The following is a 17219-nucleotide window of genomic DNA, read 5'->3' as shown; positions in this document are numbered from 1 at the left end:
AATCAGCTTTTTACAGATGACTTTAAATCCAGAATATTTTGTGTCTGTGCCCCTTTGGCAAGATGTGCTGACATGCGAATTATTGAAACTTACAAGATATTCTTTGATCAGGTCATCTGGATCTTCTCCCAGGAAGACGATGAGGGCTTTCAGGATACACTCCCTCCGAATATGAATGTCACAAGCCTAGGACAACATCATCTTGATTCATTTTATTTTTTTCCAAATCCCTGAAGACTAAGTCCTTACTCTTACAGCTAAACTCCACACTTGCTTTATTTAAAAACAGATGGACATTTATGATGCCAGAATTTCATATACAAAGAAAAGAAAAAAAGGTTGTGAGCTCAGTGGTGTAGCTTTTGAGCAGCTGAAAAGGGGCCCTGCATATAAAGACAGTCAGTCAGTATTGGTCTGCCCATGTTAATGTATCTATAGAGGATACAGATAAACTGTGACACCCCTTTTAGCTACCAAGGAAATTCAGAAGATGATAGAAACCCCTTTTAGCTACCAAGGAAACTCAGATGATGACAGAAACCTTTGATATTTACCTGGTCCAAGGTGACCATGATGTCAGTAATCTTTTCTCGTGGTGTTCCTCCTTTGGCACGGATGAGTGTGATCAGCTGCATTGAGTGTATGTCTAACTGGGCCAAGAACGTCTCCTCAAGAGAAACAGCCACGAGCCTCTGGAACTCTGCATTGATCTCAAACAAAAACACAAATGACAGTGAATATGGTTTCCTGAATTAAATGGAATCAAACTGGCCGTAGCCTGTGTACAATCTGTTTTAACGGCGTCAGTTGTTTTTTTAATTTGCTGTTTTTTGTTTGTTTTTACATTTTGGTCTGAGTGAAATCTTCTGTGGTCTCTCTTGTTTCTAAATATAGCCGAATCATTTGATTTTGACCGAGTAAAACTATTTTTTATGAACATTTTACAAAATGCCTATGGGAAAATAAATGGCTGATGAAAATCTCTTGGTGGTACGCATGCTGAAGCAGGAAGTGAAGTCGACTTTGGCTCTCTATAGAGTACCGTGGGATGACGCATCTTTGTAGGCTTGCGCAGAAGCCCCTGCACTTCCTGGATCTTACAAGTAAAAGTGAATGGGATTTTTGCATGGGGATTATGGTTAAATGCATGAAATAAGGTGTGTGGTTAACAAAATTTATGAAACGGTGATGTTTGTGTTCAGCAAGATAATCTTCACAAATGAGGACCACTTTTAAGATAATTTATTTAGGCATTTCTGCTTTATTTGACAGTGTGTAGAGAGAGACAGGAAGGGTGGGAGAGAGACAGGGGAGGGCATGCAGCAAATGACCGCAGGCCAGGTTCGAACCTGTGTCGCTGGAGGAAGTACTGAGCCTTACATGGTACATGTGAGAAAACACTTCAAAAGTCATAAAAGTGGGTCCTCATTTGTGTAGATGATCTTGCTGAACACAAACTTCGCTGTTTGGAGTGTTTGGAAAGTGTTTATCGCCGGTATGGCCAAAATGAGATAGCGCAGTGCACCGCTGATCCAACAGCCCTTTACAGTTTGGCCTATAGTGAATAGATATTGTGGGTTTTCAGAATTTGTAGAGTAGGCTAGACTGCAGATATGGAAAACCGCAACTGAACTGACATGGCATGAATAATAACATTACGTTTGATTGAAGCAGTGCATGCTATGGTAGCCTACTGTATATCACGGCCAAGTTTATAGTATAAACAGATATACACAAACTACTCGAGTGTATAAACTTGAGTAGTTTCTGCACTCCTCCTGACATAAGATATTCAGGCTTTTGTTTTCTTCATCAAGCCTTATTTCCCTACATTGACCTTTTGACGAGAACTAATTAGACAAACCAGACATGCTTAGCCTACCAAAACTGAGAACATGCAGGCCAACTGACTTAATTCTAGGGATGCACGATATATCGGCAATCATATCGGTATCGGCCGATGTTAGTCATTTTTTAACATATCGGTCATATCGGTATCGGTCAGATGTTGCAATGTTAATATCGGTTATCATTATCAGCCAAATTCTTCACATTGATATGAAATAATGCAGTAAATCTATGATTTATGGGCTTTTCCAAAGGCTTTGCAAATAAAGAAATGCATAACTTTTTCAAATTCAGTGTTAACATGTGTTTTTCAGTATGTACAAAATGTGATGATCATAAAAATGTGGTTTTATACAGATCATATCGACATCGGTAAATATCGGTTATTGGCCATAACAGCAATGTTAATATCGGTTATCGGCATCGGCCAAAATTTTCATATCGATGCATCCCTACTTAATTCAATTAAAGACCAAACTTAAACGTGTGGCACAACCTGGCATAGCCTTACAGTGCGGTGCTGCAGACAGGAGCTGGCAGTGTTTTTGTGGATCTGTCTGCATGAGGATCGTTATCACAACGTGGTCGTATGAACGCGCATTGAAAGGCCAAGCCGCAACAAAAAGTTTGACATTTTATGCCAAGAACATTCTCTCTCTTCTCTCTCTCCATACAAACGGGGCCTTAATCTCCACCACACAAAACGATGACCAATTCAAAAAACCTAAACCTCACTGTAGCAAAACCAAAGATAACAGACTTTGATCACTCCAGTACAATTACCTCTTTCTGTTGGAAAAGTGCAGGCCATCGGTTCCAGAAGTCCTGAATGCTGGGCTGTTGGTCTACCACCTCCTGTCGTCTGTAGGCAAACGTGCGAGCCATTTTGTCTGCGATGAACCCTTCGATGTTCCCTTCCCCGATGTCTGTCAGAAGTTCTAGTCTGTCTTTCTCCAGACTTTCCGGAGTCGCACCGAAAGGGATGGATGGATAAAAGTTGACTTCACCTCGTTTTGGCCTCTTCACTTTTTTACGCGGGTGTGTATCCGTATCAGCCTTGCATTTCAGGGAGTTGATTGACAGCTCTGGACACCCCTGCATTTTGAGCAGAACCCTGTAGTTTGCCATCTTGTGCTTGAGTCGCTGTTTCCAACCGTGGCAGCTATTGTATGAGCCACAGCCGCGTTCTTTCAAACAAGGATGCTTTTTGATTAAGGCCTCTGCAACTGTGCATAAATGCGCATCCTGTGGGTAGGCCTTGTATTTGTAAATCTCTTCTGCTAGTCTCGTCAGGATATCAGACTTCAGTCGGGGGAGGACAAACAACATTTTTTGGCTCACGTGGTACTCGGCATTTGCCTTCTCTAGCCGCAGCTCAGTGTCATATGAAAATCGGGGAATTGGAAAGTCTTGTGGCCACTGTTGTGTTCGAGATGACACAGACTCGGGGGTTGAGACGATTCCTGTGTCATCTGATGCCAATGAAACACAGTCATCAGACTCAAGTGAAGGACAATGAGATGATGCGGTCTCAACGGCACTGATCGAAGGTGGATTGGTTTGCTGGTGGATCACCTGGCCATTGATCAAAGGTTGAGTTGTTTGCTGGTGGATCACCTGGTCATTGAACAAAGGTTGATTGGCTTGCTGGTGGATCACCCTGATTGTCCCCAAATCCTTAAGATCAGTGGTAGAATTCAGATTGAAGAAGTCGTTTCCAAAGTCTTTGTCCATGTATTGCACTCTGAAGTTGCCATTTAACCCAAAGGTAGTCTTTATCTCGCTGAGAAGGTCATCTAGTGACTTTGGTATGCCATTTGGAAGAGTCAGTTTTTCAATGTTGCTCTTTCCCAAAATCACCTTCAGTCTTGCAGGTGTCGATCTAGCCATGGCAGTCTGAGAAAACAGCACACGCACGGTTAGTAAGCTTCCACATGTGAGGCAAATCCCTTCTAGGTGTACCATTGACTACCGTAACTTCTGACTAGGGGTGGGGCGATGGACAATGTCTGGCACAGCCGATGGTCTCAGCTGCCACCATCGTAACATCGTGATGTCTGTCAGAACCCCCCCCCCCCCAGTTAAGAGCCGTGTGCATTGCATAAATGTCTGGCGCCCCACGGACAAAAGCAAGCAACACATTTACAAACCCATGCTGAAGCATCATTATCTACTGCTACTTATTCACACACTCTTAAACCGCAGCCGCACTGCCAGCGATCCGCAATTCCGCACCCTATACTAGGGGCTCAGATGGTAATGATCCTCACTCGCGGGAGTGCGCACAAAGCGGATAATTGTTTCTAAACATGCAGGCCGACTGGCTAGCAGCTGGTAATAATCCAGATTTCACTGCATGTTTAGAAGGGACTTTACAGACACAATTCTGCAGTTAAAAGTCACACCTTTAGAAGTATTACAGTATTATAGAATCTAATAACCGCAATATTAAATAGTATAACCATCGTAATAGCCTACAACAGTGGTTCCCAAACTGGGGTACGCGTACCCCTAGGGGTACGTGGAGGTACTACAGGGGGTACGCCAAAATAAATCTGACCCCCCCTCTCCCCCCCTCCGGCAAAGTTAAACCCACACATATGACCCGCCACACACACACACACACACCGGCATTCTGATTAGACCCGCCCTACTCTGCCTCTGATTGGCTCTACCAACGAATGTAACGAGTATTAGCCAATGAGAGGCGGAGGAAAGGGGTGATGAGACGTCAAAGCAGACTACAGCTGTGCCGTGCAAAACGCTGAAAGTGAATGGAGACCTGTAGCCTAGCCATGGAGAATTGGCTGAAAAGGAACGCTAAAAGACCTCGTCCCATGTCCACGGGAGCTTTCAAAACAGCACAGCAGGTGAAGGCCGAGTCCCGGCGGTCCAAAGCAGATCCAGGGCCTCAAGTGGAGCGATGTTTAGCAGAGCAAACAGTAGCGTTAGCGGTGCTAGCCTCGCAGCTACTAGTGTCAACACGGGCGCTTGCGCTGGTCAAAGTGATGGTGAATCCGTGCCCGAAGCCCAAGATGTCCGAGGAAAGTCCAGAGGAGACAAGGAAGTTAACGCTAAAAAAAAGCGCAAATATGACGAGAACTACATTACTATGGGCTTCACTTGTATTGGGAGTAAGGACGCCCCTAAACCCCAATGTGTTGTATGTGCAAACGTACTGTCGCACAACTCATGCAACGTTTTTTCTCTCGCCTGAATGAACTGAATCTAGGATTACAGGGCCTCTCAGCAACCATAATGTGCAGGATAAAGTTGAGGCAATGATTAAAAAGCTAGAGCTCTGGTCTGACTGTGTTGACAAGGACAACATACAAGTCTTGCCATCACTGCATGACGTTTTGTGTGCAAATGAACTCAGGCTTACTGACAGTGTCAAACGCAACATAAAAACACACCTCAGTGAGCTGGCTGTGCAATTACACAGGTACTTTCCCAAAACAGACAACACAAACAACTGGATTCGTAATCCGTTCTCTGGATCCTCTTCATGCCACTTGCCAACCTCAGAGCAGGAGAGTCTAATTGAAATATCTACAAACAGGGCTGTAAAAGTGGAGTTTAACCACAAGCCACTGCCAGACTTTTGGAGTGCACTGTGCACAGAGTATCCTGCCCTGGCACATCGTGCTGTTAAGACCATAATGCCCTTTGCAACAACATATATGTGTGAGAGTGGCTTTTCAGCCCTCACTGGCATGAAAACTAAGTTCAGGCACAAACTGTGTGTGGAAAATGATTTGAGACTGAAACTGTCTCCCATTCAACCCAAAAGTGCAGAGTTATGTGCATCAAGTCAAGCACACCCCTCACATTAGTCTGTGGTGAAAAGTCTATTCATTTGTATTTTCTGTATTTTTTCCAGAGAAGTCATTTGTACTTAGCTGATGTGCATGTCACGTGTTATCAGAGATGCAAAGTAGTCACATTTAGGTGACAGTCACCTTTTTTAAATCCCAAAATAGGGCTCTTAAAGATTTGAGTTGTTTGTTCCTGCCCTAGTGTGTGTGTGTGTGTGTGTGTGTGTGTCACCTTTAAAAAAAAAAAAGCGAATTTGTTTGCATCCCTGTGTTATGAGAGGGCTTTTTACAAGGCTGAATGAAGAGAAAACCTTTTTCCATATTTGATAACTTTTCCGTAGAAGTCATTCATACTGTGCTTGAGGTATTGTGCATGTCAGTTGTTATGAGAGAACCCTTTTTTCCATATTTTATTTGAGACTTTTCCAGAGAAGTTTGTGCTTTAGGTATTATGCATGTCTGTTATGAGGATATTTTTTTCATATTTTATGTATAACTTTTCCAGAGAAGTCATTCATATTGTGCTTGAGGAAATGTACATGTCATTTGTTAAGAGGACTTTTTATGAGGCTGAATAAACAGCAAAATTGTTAAAAACACTGTCATGTCTTCATATTTAACATCATATGAGAGTTGCCCGTCTGTGGAGGTCTAGGGGGTACACGACAGGAGGTTGAATGCTCCAGGGGGTACATGACTTTAAAAAGTTTGGGAACCACTGGCCTACAACAACCATCACTACTCCATTACTCCACTGCTGCTGCCGCACCCGCACCCCCCCAACAACGATGCCATCGTCTATCGTCGATGTTTGCCCTGGATATCGTGATGATTCAAGTTGGTAGACATCGTCCAACCCTACTTCTGACTGGGGTGTCTACTTCCCTGGAGTAGGATAATTTCTTTATTGTAATAATAATAATAATTCATTTTATTTGTACCACACTTTTCATTCACAGAGAATCTCAGAATGATACAGAGTTAAAAACATAACAGCAGTCAGTACAACTAGTAATAGTTAGCACGAGAAAGCCTTCCTAAATAAAAAGGTTTATAGGCCTGTCTTGAAAAGATTTGAGAGTCTGTGCTGCTCTTAGGTGGGTTGGAAGACTGTTCCAAAGGCGCGCAGAAGGCACGGTCGCCCATAGTGCGGAGCTTGGTGCTGGGGACCCAGAGGAGCAAGTTGTTGGCAGATCTGAGGGTGCGGGTGGAGGTTTGTGGGGTGATCAGTTCTTGTAGGTAGATTATTCACATGGTTAATTTATAGAGCTGCGCCCTAACAGTCGACCAATCTTAGTCAACCTAGATCAAATTTTTCAGTTAATAAAAATACGCACATATTGTGAGTCGGATCAGAACCCTAACCCTGATTCACCCACATCCCCCCAGCAACTCCTCCTACCCACCCCTCGTATCCCGACTCTCTCCGACCTTCCAATCCCTAGCTATGACCGCTTTTCCCTAGCCCCGCCCCTTTCCTTACCACGCCCCCTCCCACCATCCAGATACACCTAGCCACTCCCCCTACCCACGCCTCAAATCCCGACTCTCTGGCTCTGGCCCTTCCTATCCCTAGTTACAGCACCTTTTCCATGGCCCTGCCCACTTTGCTGACCACGCCCCTTCCACCATCCAGATACACATAGCCACTCCCCCTACCCACGCCTCAAATCCTGACTCTCTATGACCTTCCCAGAGCAATCTAGTAAGAGAGTGGCACCAGCGGTAGTCTCACTTGCCAGCCTCCTCTCACACAGAGTCATAACTCTTCTATTGTATGGGTCTGGACCTTCCTATCCCTAGTTACAGCACCTTTTCCCTAGCCTTGCCCCGCCCCGCCCCGGCCCGGATCTGCACCAAAATGTAATGGGTTCTTCCTTGGCCCCTGCTACACCTTCCCACCATGTTTTGTGAAAATCGGCCCAGTAGTTTTTCCCGTAATACCTCCTTGGCAGAGGTAATAAATAAACAAATGAAGAAATAGATAAAATACAAATCCATAATACAACTTTTATGGACAACAGAAACTTGATGTATATTTATTGTAAATTGTGCTAAATATTGAGCAGATGAACAAGGTTTTCACTCACCTGAGGTTTCATGTGTTGCTGTGGAAGGAATTCCTTGGACTTGTTGAGAAATTTCTTCTGCGCATTTTCCACCAACATTAGATCAACCACTCTCGCTGGTGCTGCTGAAATTCAATAGACATGTTTCAATAAACAATCAACCACAGCATAGTAGCAACTATGATAAGGCCGTGCTTCATCAAGAGGTTGGCTTATACAGTAATAGATTATAAAACAATCAAATCATTTCCCCTCTTAATGGAAACATACCCAAGTCAAACTTGATCCTTTTTGCTGCACTGTCCTGTAATTGTGGTAATGCTGTGTGAAAACCAAGAAAATACATTTTTAATAATATAATAGTTATTATTATTATTATAATATAATAATAATTTGTCACTTGCCAGTTGATTGAAGTTCAGTTATCGTAAAGCAGGTGCACACTACATCCGTTTTTTTAATCCCTGCTGTTGGCCTTCACAGGGCAAAGAAAATATCTTGATAAACGGATCGGGTTGTAGCTGGTTAGATGGTGTTGAATTATGGCAAGACTCTGAGGCCATCTACTACAGGTAGAACCATCTACTGCAGGTAATACACTGACTATGCATAAGTACCTCATACAACATCTACTGTAGGTAATACACCGACTATCCATAAGTACCTCATACAACATCTACTGAAGGTAATACACTGACTATCCATTAGTACCTCATACAACATCTACTGTAGGTAATACACTGACTATCCATAAGTACCTCATACAACATCTACTGCAGGTAATACACTGACTATCCATAAGTACCTCACACAACCATCTACTGTAGGTAATACACTGACTATCCATTAGTACCTCACACAACCATCTACTGTAGGTAATACACTGACTATCCATTAGTACCTCACACAACCATCTACTGTAGGTAATACACTGACTATCCATTAGTACCTCACACAACCATCTACTGCAGGTAATACACTGACTATCCATAAGTACCTCATACAACCATCTACTGTAGGTAACACACTGACTATCCATTAGTACCTCACACAACATATACTGCAGGTAATACACTGACTATCCATTAGTACCTCACACAACCATCTACTGTAGGTAACACACTGACTATCCATTAGTACCTCACACAACCATCTACTGTAGGTAATACACTGACTATCCATTAGTACCTCACACAACCATCTACTGTAGGTAACACACTGACTCTCCATTAGTACCTCACACAACCATCTACTGTAGGTAATACACTGACTCTCCATTAGTACCTCACACAACCATCTACTGTAGGTAACACACTGACTATCCATTAGTACCTCACACAACCATCTACTGTAGGTAACACACTGACTATCCATTAGTACCGCACACAACCATCTACTGTAGGTAATACACTGACTATCCATAAGTACCTCATACAACATCTACTGTAGGTAATACACTGACTATCCATTAGTACCTCACACAACCATCTACTGTAGGTAACACACTGACTATCCATTAGTACCTCACACAACCATCTACTGTAGGTAATACACTGACTATCCATTAGTACCTCACACAACCATCTACTGCAGGTAATACACTGACTATCCATTAGTACCTCACACAACCATCTACTGTAGGTAATACACTGACTATCCATTAGTACCTCACACAACCATCTACTGTAGGTAACACACTGACTATCCATTAGTACCTCACACAACCATCTACTGTAGGTAATACACTGACTATCCATAAGTACCTCATACAACATCTACTGCAGGTAATACACTGACTATCCATAAGTACCTCACACAACATCTACTGCAGGTAATACACTGACTATCCATAAGTACCTCATACAACATCTACTGTAGGTAATACACTGACTATCCATAAGTACCTCATACAACATCTACTGCAGGTAATACACTGACTATCCATAAGTACCTCACACAACCATCTACTGTAGGTAATACACTGACTATCCATAAGTACCTCACACAACCATCTACTGTAGGTAATACACTGACTATCCATTAGTACCTCACACAACACCCCTTCAAAAAATCTGAACACATTGTAGGATGATGATCATTGAGTTATCTGGTTTTGAATAGCCTATCACTTGCCTTTCAATATGCCCACATTGCTGTTGATGCTTGTTGGGCTTGAGTTTGCCATATGATATGATTTCAGCATATTTTTGGAGCATATGTTGTTTATACTAAATGCAGTACCTTTGAGGTTATTATGGAGTCTTATTCTGTTTTGGATTGTTCCAATAATAATAAACAGAATCAAAGGAGATTCCAAGGCACTCTTCTTCATTAAAAAGCTTTAATATAAGGCTAGTTCTTCATGGAACAGAATTTAAAACAGCCTAATAATAATAAACAGACATTCGCACAATTGAAGTCACAGCCGTCACCAGCTTTTTGCATAGTTTTGAGTGACAAATCGTACCAGAATGCTTAGATGTCAAAATGCGTACAGGTTTGACAGGTCCGATAATGGATAAGAGGATCTATTATTAGCGGTAAAAAGACAAGAAAAACATAATACAAAAAAGGAAATGGAAAACGAACAAATGACGTTTGACAGAAATCCATACGTAAACTGAGCTCTGCCACCCACGCATTCCAGTAGCAGAAAAAGAAAAAGAGAAAAGGTTTTCTATGTCATGACAAAAGAAATTAGAGAAAAAAAAGGCAGAGCTATCCTCAGTTTTACCTGGTAGTATTGTGAATGAAGTTCCAGGGGGTAACTGTTTACCAAGACAGGTGATGAACTGGCTGCTGCTTGATAATTGTGGAGGTATCACGAGCAAGCCCTAGGAAAACTTTAGAGTGAATATTTCAACGTACCTGTATCAACAATACTACCAATAACGTACATTACATTACAACGACACGCTATTTACAACACGTCCTTGAACCACATTAGCAGGAATCATTGCTTTATTCACCTCATTCATTAGACTTGTTCTCATTAAAAAAGGGGTAAAGCAATAATAACAGCACCTGGTTATTCACACTAACAGTCTGTGGAGTTATTGTTATACTGGTGGTGCAGTATTCATGGTACTTACCGCCTTCCCAGGTAAAGTCAATGGCACAAATATGTTTGCTGGGCCACTGGCAGGCTGAGGACCACGAAGCTGTACCCCTGGTCTCCCTGCAGTGTTTCTCTGAAGAGGTGGGGGGCTAGGCTTACTGTTACTTTGGATGTTAGCTGAAAGGACGGACGGACGGACAGACAGACAGACATACATACATACAGACAGACAGACACACACACAGAAAATTCTATTCAATTCAACAGGTGGTTTTGTTCTTGGATGTAAGCCAAACGTTGCAAGATCAAGCTTGCATTTGGCATCAAACAAATTCTGGCAGACTAGTTCAAGCTAATTGCTGGCAGACTAGTTCAAGCTAGATATGAAATATTCCTGTTAAAATATCATTGAATCATCTGGTCAGCTGGTCAAGTTGCATGTCAGAGAATATTTCATATAGTTTTTTTTCCACCTTTTTTCTTCTTTCAAGAATTCGATAAAGAAATCTGTGTCCATGTGTCCCCAATTAAAGGTTGCCACCGCAATATTCATGATCACAATATTCATCTGCGGTACTGAATTCAAATCTACAGAGATCAATTTGAGCACAATATTGCTCCTTTTGCAGCCTTTGATTCAAATGCTACTTGTCCGGGAACTTCATAGCAATCATCAGTTTGCTTAGACTGATTATCATTTTTGAGAATAATCGTTAAGTGGGAGATCTTAATGTGTTTTTGACCTGCCGGTTTGATGACATCCTGTGGATTGAGTAACAATATCCTGGTGGATCTGACATTTGAGACGTTTGAGAAACAAACCAACATGTTCCTTGAAAGGAGAATTTTGATATTTTTCAACCTGGACCTTATTTTCATATTTGTTTATGTAAAGTCATGTGAGCAGATTCTTTTGGGGGGAATTGGTGCAGTATTGACTTAGATTGCTTCAGCCTATAATAATGTGATGATGGAATAATCTGATCCTGTCAGTGGTAAAAACAGGCTTGTTTGGTGCAGTGGTTCCCAAAGTGGGGGTCGGGACCCCCAGGGGGGTCACGGGACAGCACTGGGTGGGTCGCGAGATGATTTCCAGAATGTGTGGAATTGGCCTAAAGAATGTGTGAACTACAAAATGTGTGAAAAACAATTTAACAAGGCTAGGTCAAAAGCTAGCACAGGGCCAGCGCCGAAAAGTGTTGACGAACCTCTTCGCTGTAGCAGGCAGTGGCATTGTTAATGGCTGCTAGTGGCAAAAGTATGAAGGATACTTGTCAAACACATTTCATTGCAGGATGATGTTGTGTGTTGGTGTAGGCTACACCTTAAAATCAAATATGTTTTTGTGTCTTTTAATCAATCACCTAAATATCATATTATATGATCATATATTCTCTTAATTGTATTACCGGTATATTATCTAATTTGACATGTTGTAATGTATAATACATCATCTATATATAGATAGATTTATAGATAGCCTATATACAATTGGATCTGATCAGTGTTGTAGCTGATGTAAAATGTTATTATTTTAGGGGTAAAAAACAAAACAAAGAAAATATTATACTAGAAACTAGAATACTAGAAAGTCTTGCCCTCACAAACACAACAAAGAAAACATCATCATGCAATCTAATCTGTTTGAAAAGTCTGTAGGTGATTGATGTAATTATGTATATGTATTAGAAAACATTCACTTTAGTAAACAGAACCCCCCCCCCCCCTCCTCCTCCACCCAGATTCCTGACTGCTCGTCTTTCTTGGCGCAAGGCACTCTGGGTATTAGTGTAGTTATGGAAGCAGTGCTGCCGCCATTTTGGCCTGAAAAACATTAGCCGGAGGCTGACTGTGTCGCCTAGTCTGTCCAAAATTGCGGATTAGCTGTGTGTTGGGGTGGGTTGACCTGTTGAGTGTCAGTTCTTTGCAAGTTCTTTGGCAACAGCTGAGGAAGCGCGATGTGCTGGATCGCACATCGCGCCTCCGCAGATATTGGGGGTCGCGAGCCTCTGGCACTGTTATATTGGGGGGTCGGGGGCTGAAAGGTTTGGGAACCCTTAGTCTCGGTTTCCAGACATTTGGTGAGCGGCTACCTAACCACCAAACGTCTGGGAATTTCATTGTCAAAATCTGTCTCTTCAAGCCCGGTGAGAACGGCCGGCAGCAGACACGACTACATTTATTATTCAAATATTATTTGGTAGCGGCAATGCAATGTTTCATAGTTCCAATATAGAGCAAGACACTGATGTGCTGCAAAGAGAGTTTATACCTCCTCCCTTCCTACCCAGAAGTGGTCCGCTTGCTACTGTGAAGTCATCAGCAGGCTCTGTAACGTTAGCCTCGGGAGTCGGGCTTATCGCTGGGGGAAAGACCTCTAGCCGCCGGGGCCGGATGAAACACGTCCTATTAACAGGTTATGTTTGTTTCTAAGTGATTAATATGTTTCTCCGCAAATGCGACAGACATCAACAAACTTGGAACTCATGATTGGTTCTCCGATGCAAGGCTTCCAACAGCACCACCTAACGTTATGAAAAGATTTAAATAATAATATTCTCAGTCTTAAGGTAGTGAAACGGATTAAGACTGAGAGCTGAGTCTAGGGAACCCTTGGTTTAGTGCAGTAGGGCCATGTGGGAGAAGACTGAAGCGATCTAGGTCAATAATGCACTCATTTCAAAAAGTCTGCCCACATGACTTAGTTATTATACATAAACAAATATGGAAATGGTGTCCATGTTGGAAATGGAGGTGCTGCAACCATACTGAGCTCACCAACGAAGATGGGTTCATCATCAACATCTTCCTTCACCAGGGTCACCTGTGGGACTGCTTTCTCAGGTGGTTTCCCAGGTAAACTCAATGGCGGCAATCCTTGTGCTGAGCCTATGACAGGCTGAGGAACAACAACATTACCGTTAACCTACATTACAAGACAAAGCTATTTACAACACATTAGCAGGAATTAGTGCTTTATACACATTATTGTTCTCATTAGAAAAGAGGTTAAAAGAGTTATTGTTGCTACACTGGTGCAGTATTCATGCCACTCACCATCTTCCCAGGTAAAGCCAATGGTAGCAATCCCTGTGCTGAGCCGTTGGGAGCCTGAGGAAAGAGAGACTGGAATGTTGTCCCTGGTCTTCTTTCAGTGATTCTCTGGAGAGGTGGAGGGCTACGCTTACTGTTACTTTGGTTGTTAGCTGAAAGAAAACACACACACACACAAAGATTCAAGATTCAAGATCAAACTTCAGCTTGCTGTCAATTACCGTACCCAGATATTTGTAGTCTGTCACTATGTCGACAGGCTGACCGTTGACAATACTGCTCTGGGGAACAGGGGGCGGGACGTCTAAAATCAATACAAACCTCTATCGTTTTGGAAACGTTGAGTTGTAAAGAAGCATTTTCGCACCAAGGAAAAAGAAAATAAGCAATTCAACGGGCGGTTTTGTTCTTGAATGTAAGCCAAACGTTGCAAAATCACGGTGTAAAATAAATGCTGGCAGACTAGCTCAAGCTATATGAAATATTCCTGTTAAAATATCATTGTATCATTAGCTGCAGCTAGCGGTATGGAATATTCATTCAAAATTATACCATGGTCTGTCTGGGTGAATACTCCTTTGTGATTGGCCGGCAGGTGTGTGTTAAACTGCTACCCAACGTGTAACCTTCTAAAAAAAAAAATTAATAATAATCGTAATATGTTCTTTACAAAACTGAATCCGCAGTGCCTCATCCTCTGAACACCACAGGATGGTGACTGTAACACACACTGGAAGAAACACTGCACTTAGTGATACTTTGCATCACAGAAGCCATCATCTCACATTCAGATTGAGTAACGATATCCGGGCGGATCGGAGGTTTGAGATGTTCATCGACTTCAGGATCCTCTTGCTGTGATGGCTCCAAGTCCTCTTCATCACAATGCATTAAAAATTCAGACATTTTGGACCTGGAACAGAATAACAAATTCTTCAGCCAATCTGTGATATGTTAGCCAATATGTTAGCCAACTAGCCAGTTATAACTGTGGTGCTTTTACACACACAGCGAGCATTTATCGTGGACTCCATAATCTCCAACGTAAAAACACGACGGGAGTCTTGCCGCTGCATCTCCCACACACCGCCACATTTGGTTTGTTTGGGTCAGCAGACGGACGCATGTCCGTGCGTGCACGAGACTGGCACACCATGCGGTATCCTCTCCCCTCCTGTCAGTGCGTGCACGAGACTGGCACACCATGCGGGAACCCTCTCTCCTCCTGTCCGTGCGTGTACGAGACTGGCATGCCATGCACCCTCTCTCCTCCTGTCAGTGCGTGCACGAGACTGGCATGCCATGCACCCTCTCTCCTCCTGTCAGTGCGTGCACGAGACTGGCATGCCATGCACCCTCTCTCCTCCTGTCAGTGTGTGCACGAGACTGGCATGCCATGCACCCTCTCTCCTCCTGTCTGTGTGTGCACGAGACTGGCATGCCATGCACCCTCTCTCCTCCTGTCAGTGCGTGCACGAGACTGGCATGCCATGCTGTACCCTCTCTCCTCCTGTCTGTGCGTGCACGAGACTGGCACACCATGCGGGAACCCTCTCTCCTCCTGTCCGTGCGTGTACGAGACTGGCATGCCATGCACCCTCTCTCCTCCTGTCAGTGCGTGCACGAGACTGGCATGCCATGCACCCTCTCTCCTCCTGTCAGTGCGTGCACGAGACTGGCATGCCATGCACCCTCTCTCCTCCTGTCAGTGCGTGCACGAGACTGGCATGCCATGCACCCTCTCTCCTCCTGTCAGTGTGTGCACAAGACTGGCATGCCATGCACCCTCTCTCCTCCTGTCTGTGTGTGCACGAGACTGGCATGCCATGCACCCTCTCTCCTCCTGTCAGTGCGTGCACGAGACTGGCATGCCATGCTGTACCCTCTCTCCTCCTGTCTGTGCGTGCACGAGACTGGCATGCCATGCACCCTCTCTCCTCCTGTCTGTGTGTGCACGAGACTGGCATGCCATGCTGTACCCTCTCTCCTCCTGTCAGTGCGTGCACGAGACTGGCATGCCATGCACCCTCTCTCCTCCTGTCAGTGCGTGCACGAGACTGGCATGCCATGCTGTACCCTCTCTCCTCCTGTCTGTGCGTGCACGAGACTGGCATGCCATGCTGTACCCTCTCTCCTCCTGTCTGTGCGTGCACGAGACTGGCATGCCATGCACCCTCTCTCCTCCTGTCTGTGCGTGCACGAGACTGGCACGCCATGCTGTACCCTCTCTCCTCCTCTCCAGTCCACCCTGAGCCTGTGTGTAATTCCCCTACCTTTTTTAATCATTGTTTTAAAAACACTCAGTGAGCTTCTGTAATTTCAACTCCTTTTGGAGCTCATTCCATGCCATAAGGCTGAGAACTGAGAACATTCAGCATTACATTAGGTGAAAACAGGTTTTGCGGTTCTCATTCATGTGGCGTAAACGACTATTTACCAAACTCTGTACGAGCCTTTTTTACATTCAGCAAAAACAAGTTTTGTGATTCACACTCGTGCTTGAGGTGATTTGAGTGAAACTGCACCTAATGGTTTCACTGCCACTTTTAACGTCCTTTTCTCACTCAACACTGTCTCAATACACAACAACCATTTCTAAAGGTAGCATTCACTAGCTTCAATTTAGATTTAAATGGATTCATTTCAATTAGCCTACCCTCTTACAAGTTTAGTTCAGGATTGTCAAGTTAGGTAGGCTACTCTGCTTATCTGCCTACTTATTCCTTGTTTATAAAGTACTGCTATAAGGTTAATAATGCACTGTAACTAACAGTGCAACTTTTTTTTTAGTACAAAATGATCTTAAGTCATGGACATTTGAGTGTGGAATTATGCTATATAAAATTGTTTCAAATGTTTAATTATGAAAGATAACAGATAGTGTTGCCATGCTTCTTTTCTATATAAACAATCAAGTCAAAAGAAACATGCTGTTGTCTCCAAGCATCAGAGGCTCCCCTATCGCCCTGACCATAAACACCTCTGTCTGTGCATGCTCGGAGCTAGCGCGCCATCTGCTGGCGACTGCGCCACTATGCCTCGCGTGACCATAAACACACAACACAGTTCATGTGCGGCCGTGTGGGTTTGTGTGGATGGGCTGGCCACATTGCCTGCCCGCATGGGCTTGTTTACTGGGTAGCCAGCTCAATTTTGCTGCGCTAATGTGCTAATAAGCCACTACACAACTTTCAGTTAATGTAGCGTAATAAACCCGAGAGTACCGTCCGCAAATTACTAACCTGTCCGACAGCGAGCGAACTATAACGTCACCTTTATGTTTTTTTTCACCTTTATGTTACCAACTGGCTGTGATGAAAAGTTCATGGGCTAGCAACATGCTAGCAATGTTATAACTTATGCTAACGCTAG

General features: G+C 43.5%; 1 protein-coding gene across 1 annotated transcript in view; it reads right to left on the bottom strand.

Annotated features, from left to right (window-relative positions):
* Positions 1 to 2976, bottom strand: part of LOC310792390 (uncharacterized protein) — a gene marked incomplete at its 5' end in the record, with an annotated part of 49550 nt that extends 46574 nt beyond the window's left edge. The window contains 3 exons of the mRNA XM_083654106.1: positions 94 to 186; positions 555 to 710; positions 2632 to 2976. Coding sequence (XP_083510232.1) covers positions 94 to 186; positions 555 to 710; positions 2632 to 2976 — 594 coding nt within the window. The remainder of the gene's footprint in view (positions 1 to 93; positions 187 to 554; positions 711 to 2631) is intronic.
* Positions 2977 to 17219: the final 14243 nt, after the last annotated feature.

Source organism: Poromitra crassiceps (assembly GCF_964638095.1).
Source record: "Poromitra crassiceps genome assembly, chromosome: 17".
NCBI lineage: Eukaryota > Metazoa > Chordata > Actinopteri > Beryciformes > Melamphaidae > Poromitra > Poromitra crassiceps.
Note: the sequence above shows the minus strand (reverse complement) of the source record. Positions and strands in the feature narration are given on the sequence as shown.